The sequence below is a fragment of the Rhea pennata genome, chromosome 1 (assembly GCF_028389875.1).
Source record: "Rhea pennata isolate bPtePen1 chromosome 1, bPtePen1.pri, whole genome shotgun sequence".
Lineage (NCBI taxonomy): Eukaryota > Metazoa > Chordata > Aves > Rheiformes > Rheidae > Rhea > Rhea pennata.
In genome coordinates, this window is record NC_084663.1 from 133173308 (window position 1) to 133192084 (window position 18777).

Below are 18777 nucleotides of genomic sequence, written 5' to 3' on the forward strand. Positions count from 1 at the left end.
CTCACTAATTTTTCTCACGCTAGGGAGTGCAAAAATGGGCACAAGGTTTCACAGGCGGCCTCAACACAAACATGTTCTCCACTGTAGTCTGAAACAAGTGTCTCATTTTAAAGAGGGTGCTACGAATTATTCCTACTTTAATTGCAGTATTATACTGTATGGAAATTAGTTGGCCTTTGTTTTTTCCTTCTTGTCTTGCTTCACAGAGCCTGAGGCTCTCTCTCATAAAAACAAGTGCTGGCAGGAGTCTATATATCAGTCACACGTTCAGATACACCCAGCTCTATCTGCCTTCATTTTCACCTTCCTACTGATGTTATAAGCAACCAGTTTTCTGCTCTGCTCCTCACAATATTGTTCCTCACTCGCTGTGGATAACAATACTAACATCACTTGAAACTGAATGCACTTGAAGCTAGTTATCTACATGACACGTCTTACCAATGAGAGTATAACTTAAGTCAACTATATTTGTAGTGGACCAGCATTACTAGTGCTTGAAAGTTCCTAAAGAATACACTGTTCTTTAGTTTGCTCTAGGTACTCTTCTATACAGGTTACCTTTATGTTTGGAAGTTGAGTCTTGCATTTCCTTGGAAGGCTTGTCCACTGTGATAGCTGCAGCTCTCTCTCTGAAAGACAAGACTGGAAATTGAGTAAGAGAATTGAAGAGCTCCTAACATATTTTCCTGCTGGAGACGCTAACCGAGTAATTCTGTCTCAGTGGAGCAGTTTTATGAGATGAAGAAATACAATTGGGAGATGAAGAAATACAATTGAGAGGCATTGCATAATAAATTTATAGATTGCCATTTTTTCCTGACTAGCTTTCATCTTTAACGAAACCAGGTGTGCCTGAATCTGCAGGGAAGGCTGCACCACAGCATTGGTTACTCTCATAAACACTGATACATAGACTTGCAAATGGGAGTTAGGGGGTAGGGAGGGGATGGGACAGGATGGCAATGTAATTCACATGTTTTATAGACTTTCTGAATTATCTTTGGATTTTTTTTCAATTCTAATCTTTGAATCTAGCTTTGTTAATAGCCTTTGAATTAGGATAGTAAGTGAGATTCAGACTGTCATTGCCAATTGCTGAAATGGAGATAAACACTGTCTTGCACAAGACGATGGATTTTATATGTGCTTGTATCTTGAGCTTAGATTGGACTTTTGCTAAATTTAAGCTATTTCGTCTTGAGGCTATCCTATCATTTCATCAACTTTCAGTTGCTGAAGTTCAGTTTAATATATTGAACTTTTTTTTCTTCTTCTCAAAGCAACATGCTTGCCAAAAGGGATTGACTGCACAGGATGAATGTGAAAAGGCTTTTATCAGTTATTTCAGTGATTTCAGTTTGTTAACTTAAGAGTAAGATTCAAAGGTCTAATTTATATCTATTGAATGCCAACTGAGAAAAGTAAATGCCAGTGTTGAAGGTAGGATATACTTATATCAGAAAGACCATCAGAGGCTTGTTTGAGCTGTGAGGCTTTGGAATTACGAAGTTCATGTTTATACAAAGCATCATTTCTTCATATTTTTATTCAATTAGCATGCAGCCTTTCTCCTAAGGAAGAAAAGCTATGCATTTTCTCCTGAGGAAATCAGCAAGAGCAAGTGCCACTCTTGGAGTAATTTGTTGTCACTGCTGAGGGCCTGCCTATTCAAGGCTTGATGAGTAAGATTCCATTTTAAACTCCCAGTCTGTGTCTACTCAAAGGCCCTATTTATTTGTCACTGCCTTGGTATGAGCAACCACTAAAAATAAGTAAAGACATAGTTTTCTATCTCCAACACTTAAGACGAAAGAGCCTAAGACATACAACTAGCTTCATATCAGTCTTCTAAGTGTTAGAAGTTGAAGACCTCTTCCATGGCTGAGTAGCAACCTTCAGACATACACAAATTTAGCCAGCAGGCATTGGCAATTAACTTAGCACATAGTTGGTCACTGTACAACTGGATAAGTCACCGGATCTGCAAGGGACAAGGAGGAAAGGAGGCTAAAAGGAGACTTCTGTAGCTTGGAGCCTCACAAAAGAAAATGAGGATGATTAGATAAAATATTTCAGAGCATCCTGAGGTACATGACTTCTGCTTCTAGATTCTCCCAATATGGTTGCTCTGTCCCTGCCCCTTCCTTAGATACAGAATCACAGAATAGTTGGGATTGGAAGGCATCTCTGGAGATCGTCCAGTCCAACTCCCCTTTCTTAAAGCAGGATCAGCTGAAGCAGGTTGCTCAGGACCTTGTGCAGTCAGGTTTTGAATATCTCCAAGGACAGAAACTCCATAATTGATGACCCTTAGAGTAAAAAAGGTTTTCTTTTTTTTTTTCTTATGTTTAAATGGATTTTACTGTATTTCAGTTTGTGTCCATTGCGTCTTGTCCTGTCACCAAACACCACTGAGAAGAGTCTGGCTCCATCTTCTTTATCCCCTCCTATCTGGTATTTAGACACATTGGAAAGATCCCCTCTAAATTTTCTCTTCTCCAGGCTGAATAAACCCAGCTCTCTTGGCCTTTCCTGGTACAATAGATGTTCAGAGCCCTTAATCACCTTTGTGCCCCTTTGCTGGACTCACTCCAGTAGATCCATTCCTTCTTGTACTGTGGTGCCCAAAACAGGACACAGCACTCCAGATGAGGTGTCACCAGTGCTGAGTAGAGGGAACCTCCAGGCTGTTGAAGTCCCTTGGAATGGCAGCACAACCATCTGATGTTTCAACTGTTCCTCTCAGTTTTGTACCATCTACAAACTTGCTGAGGATGCACTCTGTTCCATCATCCATGTCATTAATGAAGATACTGAACAATATTGGCCCTGGTATTAACCTCTAGAATATACCACTAGTGACTGGCCTCCAGCTGGACTTTTTACCTCTGACTGCAGCCCTTTGAGCCCAGCAGTTGAGTCAGTTTTCAGCCCACCTTAAGGTCCACTTTCTAGTATGCATTTCATCAATTTGTTTAGGAGGATGTTCTGTGAGACAGTATGAAGACCCTTACTAACATCAAGATAAGCAACATCCCCCACTCTCCCCTTCTCCACTGTGCCAATCATCTTATCTTAAAAGGCTATCAAGTTGTTCAGGCATGATCTCCCTTTCATAAATAAATGCTGACTACTCCTAAACACCGTCTTGTCCTTAATATGTTTGGAAATGATTTCAAGGAGGATTTGCTCCATCATCTTCCTAAGGACTGAGGTGAAGCTGACTAACATGTAGTTCCCTGCATCCTCCTTCTTGCCCATGAAGATAGGTGTGCCATTTCCTTTCTTTCTGTCCTCAGGAACCTCCCCCAATCACCAAGACCTTCAAAGATTATCGAGTGGTGTTGCAGTGGTTTCAAAGACTATTGAGTGGCATTAGACAGTTCCCTCAGCGCTTGTTGGTCCATCCCACCATGTCCCTTTTCATTCTAGGTTCTCCTAGTATAGTTACTCTGCTTCTCTCTTTTAGGTATAATATATCCCTTCATTTCTCCATTGAAATTTGGAAGATCCAAGGTTGGATTCAAGGTCAAAGCCACACTAAAAGGAAGAATTCGATTGTGTATAATACATGGATATATATTATGCTCTCTTTTTTTTTCTGAAGACAAAATAAAACCCCCATGCCTCTAGACAAGAAAGGAATAGATCAGTATTCACCCAGATACAATAAAGCAAATTCTACTAGTAGTGGAATCTGAAAATCCTATTGATTAAATTACCTTGCTGTCATTTGCCTAAGATTACAGAAATTATGTGAACTCTCTTTAGCATAGACACTTGCCTCCTGCAAGTATTAAGGCAAATCCACTCCTTAGATTTTAAGTATGCCAGCACCTCCCCTCCCTCCCCCCTGCAATTCACCCTGTTTTGAAGACATTCTCCTCTGCACCATCTAGCATTGTTAGAACTGAAGTTTGTGGCCTGCACAGAGTATCAAAGAAGTAGGGCCAGAATTCTTTCATAGTTGTTTCCCTGTGTTGCAGAGAATGCTTTCTATCTCTAGTGTATTGAGGACAGACTCGTAATTCTGAAACTATCTTTCTATTGAGATTTAGGCATCAGACTATTACCATTTGGTTTGTTCCATTGTGTCCAGCTATATAGAAATATCTGGCAGATTTGTACTTTGTTCAGAGGTGATGATTGTCTTTCACATGCAGCTTATTCCTAACTGAATAAAGCAATGGCAGTCTACAGATTTAGAGGAAAATTATCATTTTCGATGTATTCTGGCAGAGCATGAAAAATTCAACGCAACTGAGGAAGAGCATCCATCTGTATCACTCAGAGTGGGAAATTACTGGGCTGTGATGTTAGAGTATCATATAGTTCACAGCAAAAGATGTCTATTTATACCAAAGCATTTCCCACAGAGCAAAGAAGTCGGATAGTTGATAACAGAAGGCCAGAGAAAGGCTAATTACTCATTTAAGTCCCCTTTATTTCAGAAATGGCAGAACGGGTGATCGAGTCTAGACAAAGATTTTAATGCACTGGAAGGCTAAGTCAACTAAGCTGGAAAGGTGAATGGATGCCAGGACAAGTGAGTAAAGGATGTGGAATAGAATTTGGGTTTAATGTCTTTTCTTAGCTGAAGTCTCCTGCTATGGTTCTGTCTCTGAAAAGTGGGCTGATCGGAGGAGTTGTCTCAATTACGTGACTCACTCAAGGTGTTTCCCATCTATTGAATCTTCCTTCTTGAAACAGGCTAGGTGACAATCTTCAACCACAACTCATGAAACCAAACAGGTTAATGAACAGATTATTTTAATAGTAGGATTTTAATGGTAAGATGCTGGGAAAACCTGAGACATGCTGCAAGATCACAGAAATGTTGGTTGGAAAGCATTGCTGGAAATTACCTAGTCCAACTCGAAGTGGGATTAGCTCAAAACTAGATTATACCACTCCTGGCTTTGATCTCTCAAGGACAGAGATCCCACCTCCTCTATGGACAACCTGTTCCAGTGCCATGTTATGCTCTTGTTGACTTTATCTTCTGATGTCCAACCGTAACCTCCCAAGCTATAAATTGTCACCATTGCCCTTTGTTAGATCAGCTGGCACTGCCAAGAGGAGTGGCTCTGTCACAGTTGTAATCATTCTTCAAATAGTTCTAGGTTATTAGGTCACTTTTTAGCCTCCTTTTCACCAGACTAAGTCCAGCTCCTTCAGCCTCTCCTTCATGTTATTAGCCCTCCACTGAACCCTCTCCAGTTTTTCCACATTCTTCTTGAGCTGAGATAGCCAAAATTGAACACAGTATTCCAGGTATGGTCTCACTAGTGCCACCTATAGTTGATCTACAAACTTCTCTTGATCTGCTGGCCACATTTCTAATGTAACTCAGTATGCAGCTTTTGTTATGAGAATCTGCTGCAGGGTCACATTCAACCTGTAATACTGTAATACTCAGGACTGCTACTTAGCTAGTCAGTTCCCAGCCGGTATCCATGCATGGGGTTATTTCAACTGTCCTAGGTGCACAATTTCATACTTATAAACATCATGAAGTTTCTGTTGACCCAGTCCTTAAATTTCTCAGAGTCCCTCTGGGCTGAATTGTCAGTCACTCTCCTAACTTAGTGATATCTGCAGATCTGCTGGGAATGAACTCTGTTGTCATCTAGGTTGTCAATGAAGATATATGGGTGCCAGCAGTGACTGTGGGGTGCTTTGCTGATTAACAGCCAAATACTGTCATTGACTACTGCCTTTGAGCCTGACTGTCCAGCTATTTTCAATCCACCTACCAGTCTGTTTGTCCAGCTCATTCTTCCTCAGCTTCTGGGGAGCATGTTGAGGGAGGTGGAGTCAAAAACCATACTGAAGTCAAGGTAAATTACATCCATCACTCTCCCCCCTTGCCTACAGAGCTAGTCACTTTGTCACAGCAGGCAACCAGGCAGGTCAAGCATGTTTGAGCAATCCACCTTCCTGGATTTACTGCTCCTGATCATGTGCTCCATGATCTTTCCAGTGACTGAGATGATGCTGGCTAGCTTATAGTCCCTGGGTCCTCCTTGCCCTTCTTGAAGAAGGCTATAACATTAGTCTTTTTCCCGTTGACCAGGTTCAACCTGGATCACCATACTGAGAGCAACATTACAATCAAATCCACCAGCTCTTTTAGGAGTTAGGGAAAACCCCCTCCAGCCCTATGGATCAGAATACATCTGTAAGTAGTCTCTAACTTGTTCATCTCCCATTGTTCGTGGTCCCTTTCCTTCTCCAGCTGTGTCTTAACACACAGCAGTCCAAGAGCAGGCTTTGCCAGTGAAGAGAGAGGCAGAGAAAAGGCAGTGAGCAGATCAGCTTTTCCATTGTCTTTTGGCAATCTATCAGCAGACCCTCATTTTCCTTGAACTTGTTTTCCCACAGAATCTCTTCTTGTTACCACCAGTGGCTCTCAGCAGTCTCAGCTCCAGCTGGGCTTTGGCCATCATGATTTTGCCACAAAGTACCTAACACACAAACACACAAAAAAGAAAAAAAAAAAAAAAGGAAAAAAAAGGGAAAAAAAAAAAAAAAAAAAAAAAGGTGTCTTCTGCTGCTGCCTGGTCTGGTTTCTACCCCTTCTTCAGTCCCTCGACGTGTGCTAGTTCACTGAGATGCTTCCTGTTTAGCCAAGCAGGCCTTTTCCTGAGATTCCTAGTCTTCCTATATGGTCTGTCTCTGAACTCTCAGCAAGCTGCCTTCAGAAATCACCCATCCCTTCTGCATGCCCTTCTCTTCATGGCAGCTCCACGAGGGTTGCTGCCTGGCAATCCTGAACATTTGCTCCCCAAAGCCAAGATGCAGCTCTGTGGCTCCCCCCACTAGCCTTCCTCTGGACCCAGCCTCCATCACCCCATGGCTGCTGCAGCTTGGGCTGCCCTGTGTGACCAGGGCCATCACCACTTCCTACCTGCTTGTGAGAGAGGAGATGAGACAGAGAAACCACCTATTTGCATTTGCATTAGAGAATTACATGCCAAATGCTGCATTGCTCTTTCAGCAGATGTCTACAAAAAATCAACTGGTATTGTGAATTTAGGGTATCTCTTAACTTACAGGAAAGAAGGCCTTAGAATTTTTTTTTTTGTGCCATTGGTATCCTTTTCAGAGACATCAGTTTCAGCTAAGAGCCATCTCCTTTACAGCTACAACATGTGGAGGAGCTTTTAATGCAATAAATGGAACTAATACACTTTCCAGTTTTTGACTGGACAGCTGGAAAGATGATCTTACATTTCACATGAAGATGACAAAGCTAGAAATCATTCTGTGTTGAATGACCTTTTTCTGTTTTTGCAAAATACCTTTTCTATGAGTCTAGAGTTGGAATTCCATCACTGTGAATCTCAAGCAATAAGCAAAGATGGTTGTGCTGTGCAGTTTAATTCCTTCCTCTGCACACATACTTTTTCATCTTCATTCAGTGATAGTAGGCTTCAGAGAGACCTACAGCTAAGATCAGTCCCTGTAAGGATAAAAATGATTGAAAGTAACAAGGAATTCAGAAGTCAAGGTTTCTACTTCTGGTATCTAAAGGAAAAAATGAAAAATTGAATCCAAGACATTTTAGAACTGCTACTTGTTATCAGAAATTTATGTTCCAGTATGCTGTCACCTGTACCCATTGCTTGCTTTCTTCCTATGCCTCATTCAGGAGCTGCAGGTCTTGATCTAAAAGACACATACCTTAGCCAAAACCTTAGCCAAAATTCTTCCCCATGGTTGGATAAGATCACTTTCACTTCTGTCCTGTGAAAGTGGTCTCTGTCAAGTGGCAGTGGCTAACTTAAGACATGAGAATAGTTCTATTTAGTTTGGCTAATCTAAACTGCATAGGAGATGGTCTTTCTATTGCAAGCTTTTGCTCCAAGAGCTCAAAACTCATGAATGAACATAGAAAAATGACTCCACTTGCAGAAGCAATTATGTACTAGTAGGAAGACATGAAAAAGGCTTCTGAAATTACAACTCAGTTTAAATGTATTTCATAAAAATCTCAATAAAAATGGATTTCTTCTGGTCTTTAAAGACTTACAGGAAAGACACAACCACACAATTAAGATCAACAGACAGTCATATAGGAAGGTTTGTGGTTGGTGTGCTATAGGAAGCATTCTTGAAAGAGGATCATACATCCAATAGTTTGAATTCTGAATTGGGATCAAGGGTAATTTGATTGATAAGAGCTTATAAGTAAAGAACAAAGCTGGGAAAGTCTCATTTAATCTCCATGATGATAATATACTAAGAAGGAAATATCAGAGGGTCAGAGGAGTGCAAGTGCCAGTACTGATAAGAACAGTTGCTGGGTCATACAGAGTGATGAGTATTGGTTGAAAACTCAGAGTAACCAATATGAAGCTATTACACTTATGCCACAACACAGAGGATCCAGAACAACTGAGTCAAAGTATGAAACTAGTTAGTACAGAGACTTGTGGGGGATTAGCAGTTGTGAATGAAGTATCAATATGGAAGTAAATGCAATGTTCAGGAAAGACAGGAGATAAAAGTAAAGATGGTAAAATAGCATTATACATTAATAGCTCTAGAATAGAAGAGGGATTGTATGCATAAGAGATTCTCTTTGAGACAAAATCACTTAGTAAAAATACTGGAGTATCACTAAGAGTCTGCAGTATGCTAGATAGAGAGTCTGTGGCTGGATTTAGATAGAGATGGAGATCTCTGTCATGTTATTAGGAAAAGAAAAGAAATATCCCTAATACCTGTATAATTGTGGGAGAGTTTAGGTCTCCAGACTGGAAGAACTAACTATTTCTACATGTGCTAGCAGACGTCTTCACTGAAGTGAAGTGTGTGAGTGCTATTGGACATTGCAATGAAAACTTTTTATTGTATGACCAATAATAAAAAGTCTTCATAAGCAGAGTCTTTCCTAAAAATATTTTGACTACAACTAAGTAATTTTCCATTATTTTTTACTGAAATTGAATAAAAATAAATTTTGAAAGGGTAGAATTCCCATTGAACAGAAATTCTACTTCTAGCCATCTCTAAGAACATCATTTTTTCCAACAAGTCAGGTTAGTTGTCATATCTTCAAGCTGAGCTTGAAGTTAGAGAAAATAGCATCTCTAGTAATTATCCAAACAAACTTTGAACAGTCCAGTATGGGGCAAAAAAAAAAAAAAAAAAAAAAAAAAAAAAAAAAAAAAAAGTAGATTCCCAAATTACAAGGTATGTACTAGAAATGTAATTAGATGTGATTTTCAAGGGGGAAAGAAGACTAAATTGCAAAAGAGCTAGAATCCATAAAATACACTAAGAGTTTGCAAAAATAACATCATGCATTTAGTACAGGTCTTTGCAGTATTTCCACAGAATCTATAATACTTATTTTTATTAACTTATTAGCAATAAGCAGATATTTTTATATTTTAGTCTTTTTTTTCTTATGTGCTCATAAACACTTACAAACTACATTCACTATGTGTGCTTAGTTATAACTCTGATATAATTCAAACCTAGAGGAAACAGCATGTCTCATGAATTGCTGGATTCCTGGGGATGTAGAAAACTGGCCTTTAATTGTAAATGAAAGTGATCTTTAACCTATGCCATTAAGCTAAGTTAATGTTTGATTAATGTCTGCTGTTTACTCAAGTTTTGAAATGTACTACAACTATCTAGATATATTTCTGTGAAATTTCTGTAAAAGGTTATTTTACTATTTTAGCATCGATACTTAATTTTATTTTGTTCATTGTTCATGCATTATGAATTCAAATATCTAATTTTTCTGGCCATAGCCAGATTATGTGATTTTTTTGTAATCACAATGAAATCAGTGGAACGCAGCCTAAAGGTTCACTTCAGAAGCAACATTCTCCATGAAAATATTTTGTCAATAAAAAAAATGACCCCCTTCTGTGTTAAAATGTGCAGTATGGTATTTTAGATCTATTTATTTGAGACTCAGCTACTATTTTTCAAACGCTGCTTGCTTTGAAAATATTTATCTCATTTTAAACACTAGGAGAGCTTTAGTTGCTAAATATTGATAGGCATATCTTGATACAGCTTGCTCTGAAGCAGCTGAGGAATCTCAGCAACAGTGTTACATTTTGATACCACTTTGAAAGACACGAAAGTCAACTCATTCTGCGAAACTCAAAACCTGAGATTTTCAGGAGGATTTTCACAGGGGAAACTTATAAATTTTATGACAGAGTGGACATAGAATCACAGAATCGGCAAGGTTGGAAGGGACCTCTGGAGAGCATCTAGTCCAACCCCCCTGCTCAAGCAGGGTCACCTAGAGCAGGTTAGACAGGGTTGCAGCAACAAGGACCCCTCTTGCTGAAGCCCAGGCTTGAACCAGGGACCTTTAGATCTTCAGTCTAACGCTCTCCCAGCATTGTGTTCTTTATATTTGAATGTACCAAGTTACAGGCATGATCAAATGTTTAAATGATTAAATGGCTCTGAAAGTTAAGGAAGAATGAGAATTGACTGGGAAAGTAAACAAAATCCTCACCATTTGCAATGTTGTTTCCCTTTTTTTAACAGAAGTAATCAGAATGCAACTTCTATTTTCCTGCACTGAGCATATTATTAGGCACATTCTTAAATCACTGATCTTTCTTTTAATGTATCTGGATCTATCATAGATTCCCAATAGGTAAGTTTAGTAATGAAAGCAGTCCTAAACCACACTGACTTTCCTCCTCCAATTATTATGTCTAGCCCAGAGTTACCCTACTTATAGCACTCAGAGGGGCTGAGGTACTGGGCTTTCTAGTCATATGCAGAGGAGTATGCATGGAGTATGCAACTGGTCTCACTGCAAGTGTGAAGTAGAGTCCTCTGCACATATTACGCAGCACAAAGCAAGGTCTGCTGGCTTCTTAGACCTACCTGGACTATACGTTTCAGAGGTTTGCACTCCATTGTGGTTCTGGCTTGCTGTCTTTTCAAGATGGCTTAATTTCTTGTACACAAGATGCTACCTTAACAAAAAAAAAAAAAAAAAAAAAAAAAGAAAAAAAGAAAAAAAATCAAACAAAACCAAATTCCCTACTGATTTTCTGGCCCAGTTTGCCATTTTATGCACTATAGTTGTTATTCAACGGTAACTAAACTAATCAATTTTAGTTACCAGAATGCCATTTTATGCCTTCAGTCAGAGTAGAAATATCTTAGGCTTTGATATTCTGCAACCTTGAGAACAGTTATTGTCAAACCTGTCCATGCTTCTATCATATATGAATATTGCATAATCTTCCTGATAGGAATAGACGTACTGTTGGGGAAATAATGTTCCTTTTCCTGGCAAAGTACACTGGTGAAGTTACACAAAAATACTACAAATAAGTGCATATCCTTCAGGCAAATATCAATCACTTCAGCAGGTGGTGAAGAGAATCGTAGAAAACGTTTCTATGGCTGCAGGGCAGACATTCTTTCTTTCCTAAGCAAGGCTTATCTTTTCTTGCCTCTCCCAGCAAATGCTGAGACTGTGTCACATCCTGTTAGAGCATGAAAAGCTAACAGAGCTTTTGCCTTTTCTTCTGCCTAATACAGAAGTAAAGATTCTTTAGTTTAATGCCAGCATCAAGAGTAACCCAAAATGCATCAAAATCTATCTTGGTTCACAACCCCCAATGACACCTGGCCACAAATCTGCAAAGCAATTAGTAATACGGCTCTTAAGATTCAGGGCTTATAAGGTTTTGAATCTGGAGGAGAAGGCATTTGGTGGTAAATAAGGGAAGTCTTACTTATGAGAGAGCTGGAAAAATAATATAAACCTTTTTAATTAAATGGTGATAAAAAATATTCAATTTAAATCAGGGAAGAAATAGGTTTGTGCTGCATTCCATCACTGTTTATTCTACTACTGTGCTCAGAAAAGCAGGGTGTAGACAGGTCTATGTTTGTACATGACTTAGAATGCCTGAGCCCTTAGAATGCCTGTGCCTTTGGTAAATAATGAAGGACAAGGTGATGAGAGAATTCCTCTCTTTTGCTGTGTTTTCACTTATTTTTGTGAAGATGAGCCCAATAGTGTCAATATATTCAAAGTACAATAGCGTTAGCAGGAGCTGCTGAACATCTGAAGATAAGAGTGAGAAGCAAGGGAGCACAAGCCCCGAAGTCAAGGTTTCTGGAAGTATAGAATTATATATGGCATAGGATGTTAGCGTAGAAAATCTGTGATTTATCACAGTTTAATTTTTTTTGAAGATACATTTTAATGTGGAGGAGGACTAATATAGTTTTGGCATGCTGAATGACAAATATAAAAACAAATCATTATGATTCATCCTAAAAATGTTTTTAACATCAGGCTGATATTGCTCATTGAATGACACTTCTTAGCTTTTTAAGTACATTAAAAAAAAAAAAACACTGGACAGATGTAGTGCAATATTTCTCAGACTGAGCTCACATTTGTCGTGCTCTTCAACCCAGGGAACTTTAAAGTAATAGTTTAATTCCAACAGGTATTCTGTCCTTGGCTTCTTTCATAGGCAATGAAAGATTAACAGAAATGGAAGCCAGGGCAAATTCAGGTGTATTTTAAAAATATATCCATGACTAAAAGGTAGAAGTTGTTCTGAAACACCACTAGGACTTTTGGTTTTAAAATTGTGAAGTATTTTCAAGACAAACCACCATCTTCCTGCAGATATCTAGCTTCATGACTGACACTGCCAGAACATTTTGTATACAGGTTTCAGGCAATCAGGGAAAAGAGATTTTTTTTCTGGATTGTCATGTTGCATCTAAGTTTATTGACTCAGTACCCAAGAATTTTTTTGGAAGACAGCTCCTTCATGAGGAAGGTTTTTTATTGGTCATTAAGTCCATGAGCATTTCTGCCACTTGCAAATCTAATTTCTCTGTAACTCTGTAAGTACAATTAAACTTTACAATCTATGACAGGTGAATGCGAGAAGTAACCATAAGGTTATATATGCCATCTTTCTTCAGCTTTCTCCTTTATATGTTACAATAATATTCTTAACTTCTGAGTTGGGCTCTGCTTTTCCCAGAGGACCCTAACTCATTCAGTGCAGAGGAGTACTAGTCTTCAGACGAATTTGTATTGTCTATGAAATACGGTGGTGAAAAAACTCAATTTCTTTCAGAAGTTTAAAGAGTTATGGTAAACATGGCACTGGAAATTTAGGAATCTTAGAAAAGAGAGCATGATTTTGCAGTTATAGCAGTCCATGGAAGCTAAATGCTGCCTTGGAGAACTGGAGTTTGCCTCTGTGGCATACAATTTTTGAGCACTGCGAGGACGATCACTCTAACTGAAATATCCACAGATAGCTACTATACATTCCTTAATTTTTTGGTTCTAATCTTGTCAAAAAGGAAAAATGGGGCAAGAAAAAGAATTGCTTTAAAATACAACAATCTGGAACAAGTATTCCTAGAGTTTCATTCATGGAGGGACAAAATGGGCACCAGATTAAGAGAGCAAAATAACAAAACCAATCTGAATAAAACACCCTCTAAGTCAGTCGTCTCAGCACGACATGCCTTTGTTGCACTAGGGAGAATCCCTGCATTGCTATATAATTCATCCTTGAGAACTGATGGCGAGTGGCTGGCAGTGGCCCAGCACACACAGCTTCTTTCTATCCATCTCCCTGTCCTCATAGGCAATGCTATGGTAATTGGCACTTCTGGTCTTGGGAGTGATGAGAAACTCCCTAGTCCTGTCCCTCAGCTCCCCAAGGCAGTAGTGCTGTCAGATTATGCATTTCTCCTCCTACCACTCAAAAGGGCAGCCTCACTTTTGTCCTGACGACATGACTGCTCTAGAACAATTTCCTTTAGTGTGATATGAAGGGACAGTAGTCCATAGTGGGAGGCAGAGTTAGTGAGGGATATGGTGCTCCAGCGAGGTGACATCTCCAACCGAGCATGCAGGTACCAACTATAGTCCCATCACAGATGGAAAAGCCCCTTTAGCTGCTACAGTCAAGAAAATCACAGCTTCTGTGAAGTATGGGCAAAATTAAACAGCTGTTTCCTTTGAAAATGTTTCAAAATAAAAGATACCCCAGAGGTCCTCTCTCATGGAGAAGGAAACAAAAATATATCTGAAACTAGCTACTGACTCCCAGGTGTACAGGTATACCAACCCTTTACAAACTGTAAGCAACCCACTAAGTTTGGTACTTGTAGAACCACCAAGTATCCAAAGTTCTTGTGCTTGTTCTGAGCAAGATAAGCTTTGGTCTTGTTTCTTAGATGGTGGCAGATGCATTTCTGAATTAAAATCAGTATTCCCTCCTATAAAGCAATCTGTCAACCATTAGAATGTGAAAATATTAATAAACAATTACAGATGATTCCAAATCACTATTTTCTGTTCTTACTTCCCCACATGTAAAACACTACTGCTTCAGCTTAAAAGGGTGTTATAAAGTTAAATTCATTAATGCTTACAAGCAGTGAAGATGATCGTGCAATGATAGTACCACAGGAAAGTCATCATGGAAATTAATTAACCTGCCTCCAAGGCAGGTTTTGAAGAATATACAGTAAATATGACATGAAAGATAACACTTTTCATGATGAAATTTAAGAGAAACATTAAAGAACCATACATTAATTAAACACCATTCATCCTTTGCATTGAATGAGGCAGGAGTCTTGTGGAAGAAGTACTGTATGAAGGTAATTTAGAGACCATATCATAACACATACAATACACATTACTGTAGGGATTTCTTTTTTCTTTGGCGTTTTAACATTTTCAATATAGTTTTGTCAAGTTGTCCTAAAAATTTTTCTTTTTTATTGCATGAAGCCGTACTTTCAACCTGAATTTTAGTGAGGCTTTGTGCCAGCCATCATGGTAAACCACATTTGTAAAAGACTACCTATTTTTCCATGTTATACATTATACTTGTAGGTTTCTCAGCTGCTTGAGAGCCAACACTAATAGGGTGACGCTTCAGGCTGCATTCTCCTGTGGTCCTGTCTGTCTTTCACCCTAACCTGCCCTAGCGCTTTCTCTGCAGATACTCTCACAGGCCTCCCCTGGCTATGTCTAGCTCATGCCTATATTTCTCTGTCTTTTCCTGTGCTTTTATATCTCGCATCTTGTCTAATTCCCAATCTTGCAAACTCTATTTCCATTCCTCAAATGCCAAGCCTCTTTAATTTGCACTGAGACCAGCTGTTTCTTCCTCTGTGTTCCCTGGATGCTAACAGGGGGAAGATTAAGGCTGTAGGACAGTCTTCCCTTTGGTTTTGCTGCCGAAGCAGCCTCTGGAAATCAGGAGACATCCATAGAGTATGACATGTAAGGTTTTCTTTTTTCTTTTTTTTGGGGGGGGGGAGGGGGGAACGTGAGCAAAACAATACAGTTTCATTTTTAGATAGGTAGAATCATTTTAAGTGAAGCCTTTTGATATAACTTTAGCCTGAGAAACAGCTGGCATGAAAACATCCATTGAAATCATTTAAATTTGGTAGAGTTACAAACAACCAAAATAAAGTCTTCGAATGAAAAACAACATAAGCAATAATTATTTTTATGTGCACTAAAAAAACCTCTAAATCTGTCCGGTTAAAACTTTTTAATTGAGGTGTGCAAACCCAAACATGAGAACACCGTTTGAACGTACTGGTGAAAGATAAACTGTTGACGAGCGAGTCCCCGCTGCGAACACTGCTGCCGCGCTGAGGGCTGTCTTCAGGTTGTCAGGAATTAGCAAAAACAACGCCGGAGCAAAAACAGTTTGTGAGCTGTGCGTTAAAATGGCCTCTCTTCTGACCGCTAGCAAGCAATTATTTAAAGGGGAGGGGGGAATAAGGTCTTCTTTTCCCCCTACTCTCCTTCAATCCGATCTAGAACTGAATAGAAGACGGTACTACCGTTGCAGCGCCAACCTGTTTTGAACGGACTATCTCGGTGGCCGGAGCGCGCGGGGGCCCCGAGGCGGCGGGGCGAGAGACGCGGCCAGGCGGAGGAAGGCAGCTCCGTGCGCACCTCTCTCTCGAGCTGCGCCGAGAGGTGCCTCGCTCGCAGCGCGCCCGGCTGCGCGCGAAGGCACCGAGCGGGGCCACACGCCTCGGCTCCCGCCGAGGCAACGTCCGCCCGGCAACGGTTCGCCTGAGGCGCCCCCATCTTGGCGAGGGGCGGGGGGCGCGGCCGTTGGCGCCGCGTGATGGCCGCGCCCCCCGCAGAGCGGCGGCCGCGGGAAGTTTCGGGGACGCTCCCGCCGGAGCTCTCGCTTGCCCGGGTCACCACCCTGTGGTTTAGCGGACGCGAAAATTAAAAGCCTCGCAGCCGCCGCCGGCTCCGCGGCTCCTCCTCCCCCGCGGCGCGGGGCGGGGCCGCGGCAGCACCTGGCGGCGCGGGAGCCGCCGCCGCTGTGTGGCACCAGGCAGGCGGCCGTGCCCGCTGCTCCCCGCCCGCCGCGCGCTGTCAGGTGCCGCGGGGCGGGCAGTGCGCCTGTGCAGCGGCCGCTGTGCGCCGCGGAGCGCAACGCAGCCCCGGCGGGACGCGGAGGAGGAGGAGGGGGAGAAGCGGCGCTCGGCACCGGCCGAGGAAGATGGCGGAGCCGGGGTCTGCGCGCAGCTACCCGCGGGCGGCAGGTAGGGGATGAGCCGCGCGGCCCCGCCAGGTGCGGGAGGGCGGCGGCGCCTCCGCCGACCCTCGCCTCGCCTCGCCGCCGGCCTGCGGCACCGGCGCTGCCTCGCCGCCGCGGCTGCCGGCCGGAGGCACAAAGGGGCGCGGGGCGCTGCCCGCCCGCCCGTCAGGCGGCAGCGGGGCCGGCCGCCATCTCGGGCCGGGGCCGGTTCCCTCGGGTTCTCGGGGCGCTTGTGGCCCCGGGCGGCGGCTCGCGTTCCGCGGAGGCGCGGCCGGCACCGCGGCGGGCCGGGCTGGCACGGCACGGCACGGCACGTGCCTGTGCAGCTGCCGCCGCTGCTGCTTTCCCCACTGCCGCCTGCGCTGCCAGCCTGCTTTTTGCTCTAACGTGGAGAAGAGATATGAGGGAGTGATGCCTAAGCCTAATTTTCTGCGGTGTCCGGGCCTGCCTGTGCTGGTTGGCCAACCCAGGCAGCAAACTGGTTAAGCTGGTGTCAAGCTGGAATGTGCCTAGTACTGAGCCTCTGCGTGGGTATGACTCCTTTTAAGGTCCCTGCTCACTGCTATTCGGTGGTGAGTGTAACTTTAAGCTTCCAGAGGTGAAGAGGGGATGAGCGTGTGTGCGCACACACATACCTGCCTGATACAGTGGAGCCTGCCGTCCAGAAGGCTGCTCTGCTGGAAGGATTGCGTGTGGGAAGCTGCATGGGATTGAGTCCTTCAGCACCAGGAGATGTCAGAGCTAAGACTGGTGGTTGCAACCTTAACTCTTCACCTCACGTGTATACATTAGAGCAGATTCATAAGGATGAGTCTGACTGCTCTTTCCTCACGTGGCCTCTGCCTATTTCAATGTACAAGGTGAATGGTGATTAAGGAATTAGGCAGCTATTCCTTGCAACTTTACCTTAATCATCTGGTATAGGGCTTTTGCTTTGTGGATGGCCAGCCATACACATTCTTGGGCAGAAGAAAGAATTAACTTCCTTTTTTTCATAAACTACTTTAGTTTCCAAAAGTAGCTTTATAATTGCTTTGGGAGATAAGGAAGTATTATCCTAAATTTATGGAATGGGAAGATGAATCCAAGTTTCTAACTTCTCTGAGGTAGTACTGGGTCAGGAGACAAAGACAGAGCCGGGAGCATTTCCATTTCTCTGTCCCTCACGTTCCTCCTGAGCTCAGCAGTCACAGCTCCTGCAGCAATCTGTTACAGCTGAATAGTCTTGGGTGTCCAGTTTTTCATGTTCCACTGTGGAAAAGAAGGAGGAAAACAGTTAGTGTACAGAATTCTTACTTGTGACTCCCCTCTGCCAAAGCGTAAGAAGTCTGCATAGTATTTGCTTGCCTTGTTCACAGACTTTTTTCTTCCATGTGTTTTCCTACTATATACCTTCTAACTGCGCTGACAAATGTTACAAGAAAACTTTGTTTACTGTGTAGACCAGAGCATCATCTATTTCTTGTCATAGATGAGTTTGGGAATCCATGGAAAAGGCAGCATGTGGTGTTGTAATTAAAGATGGTTTCAAGTGGGAAGTGTGTTGTAGAGTATGGACAGATCTAATCACTTCTGGTCAAGCATCAGTATTTGAACACTAATGCCAAAGCCCTGCAGTACAGAATGCTCTCAGCCAAATCTGTCATTTGAATCAACTACTAGAAGGTAATATGTGACACACTGGGATAAGATTGTTTGTGCATGGCACATCTTGCAGATAGTAGTGTGAATGGGTTTTGAATCTGTTGTAGCAAAGCATGAGACTTTAAATTCTGGGGCCCAATTTAGCAATTTTGTAGCTATCACAACAGTTGCTAATGCCATTTGTTAGCAGGGAGTGCGGAATCGTGCTTTCTTAATTCGAACATTTGTTTTTGCATCTGTTTCGGGAGTCCTTGTCTTGCTCACAGGGACGGAGAGAATCGTTCCTCTGTATCCCCAAGTAAAATGCTCTTTCCCAATGTGTTGTCTCCCAAAAGGGTGATGCCCAAGTGTCAAGTTTGAATACCTGCAGCCTGCATTACCTTTCCCAAACTTTGTGCTTCTCTGGCAGCGTCTGAGTAGAATTTTGATTTCTAGGGATCTCCAATACTGAGGATACTGCTAGTCTGGCAATGAGTGTGAGGCACTGGATGAAGGATATCCATCATTTTAGACACCCTGCCAAGATCAAGTTGTAACAAAC

At 42.0% G+C, this 18777-nt stretch overlaps 1 protein-coding gene across 4 annotated transcripts in view; it reads left to right on the forward strand.

Annotated features, from left to right (window-relative positions):
- Positions 1 to 16531: 16531 nt before the first annotated feature.
- MAP7D2 (MAP7 domain containing 2) overlaps positions 16532 to 18777 on the forward strand; it is an 84572-nt gene continuing 82326 nt past the window's right edge. For all 4 annotated transcript variants that reach the window (XM_062600644.1, XM_062600653.1, XM_062600673.1 and 1 more), the window contains exon 1: positions 16532 to 16596. In XM_062600644.1, the coding sequence (XP_062456628.1) occupies positions 16554 to 16596 (43 nt within the window). In that variant the 5' untranslated portion in view covers positions 16532 to 16553. The remainder of the gene's footprint in view (positions 16597 to 18777) is intronic.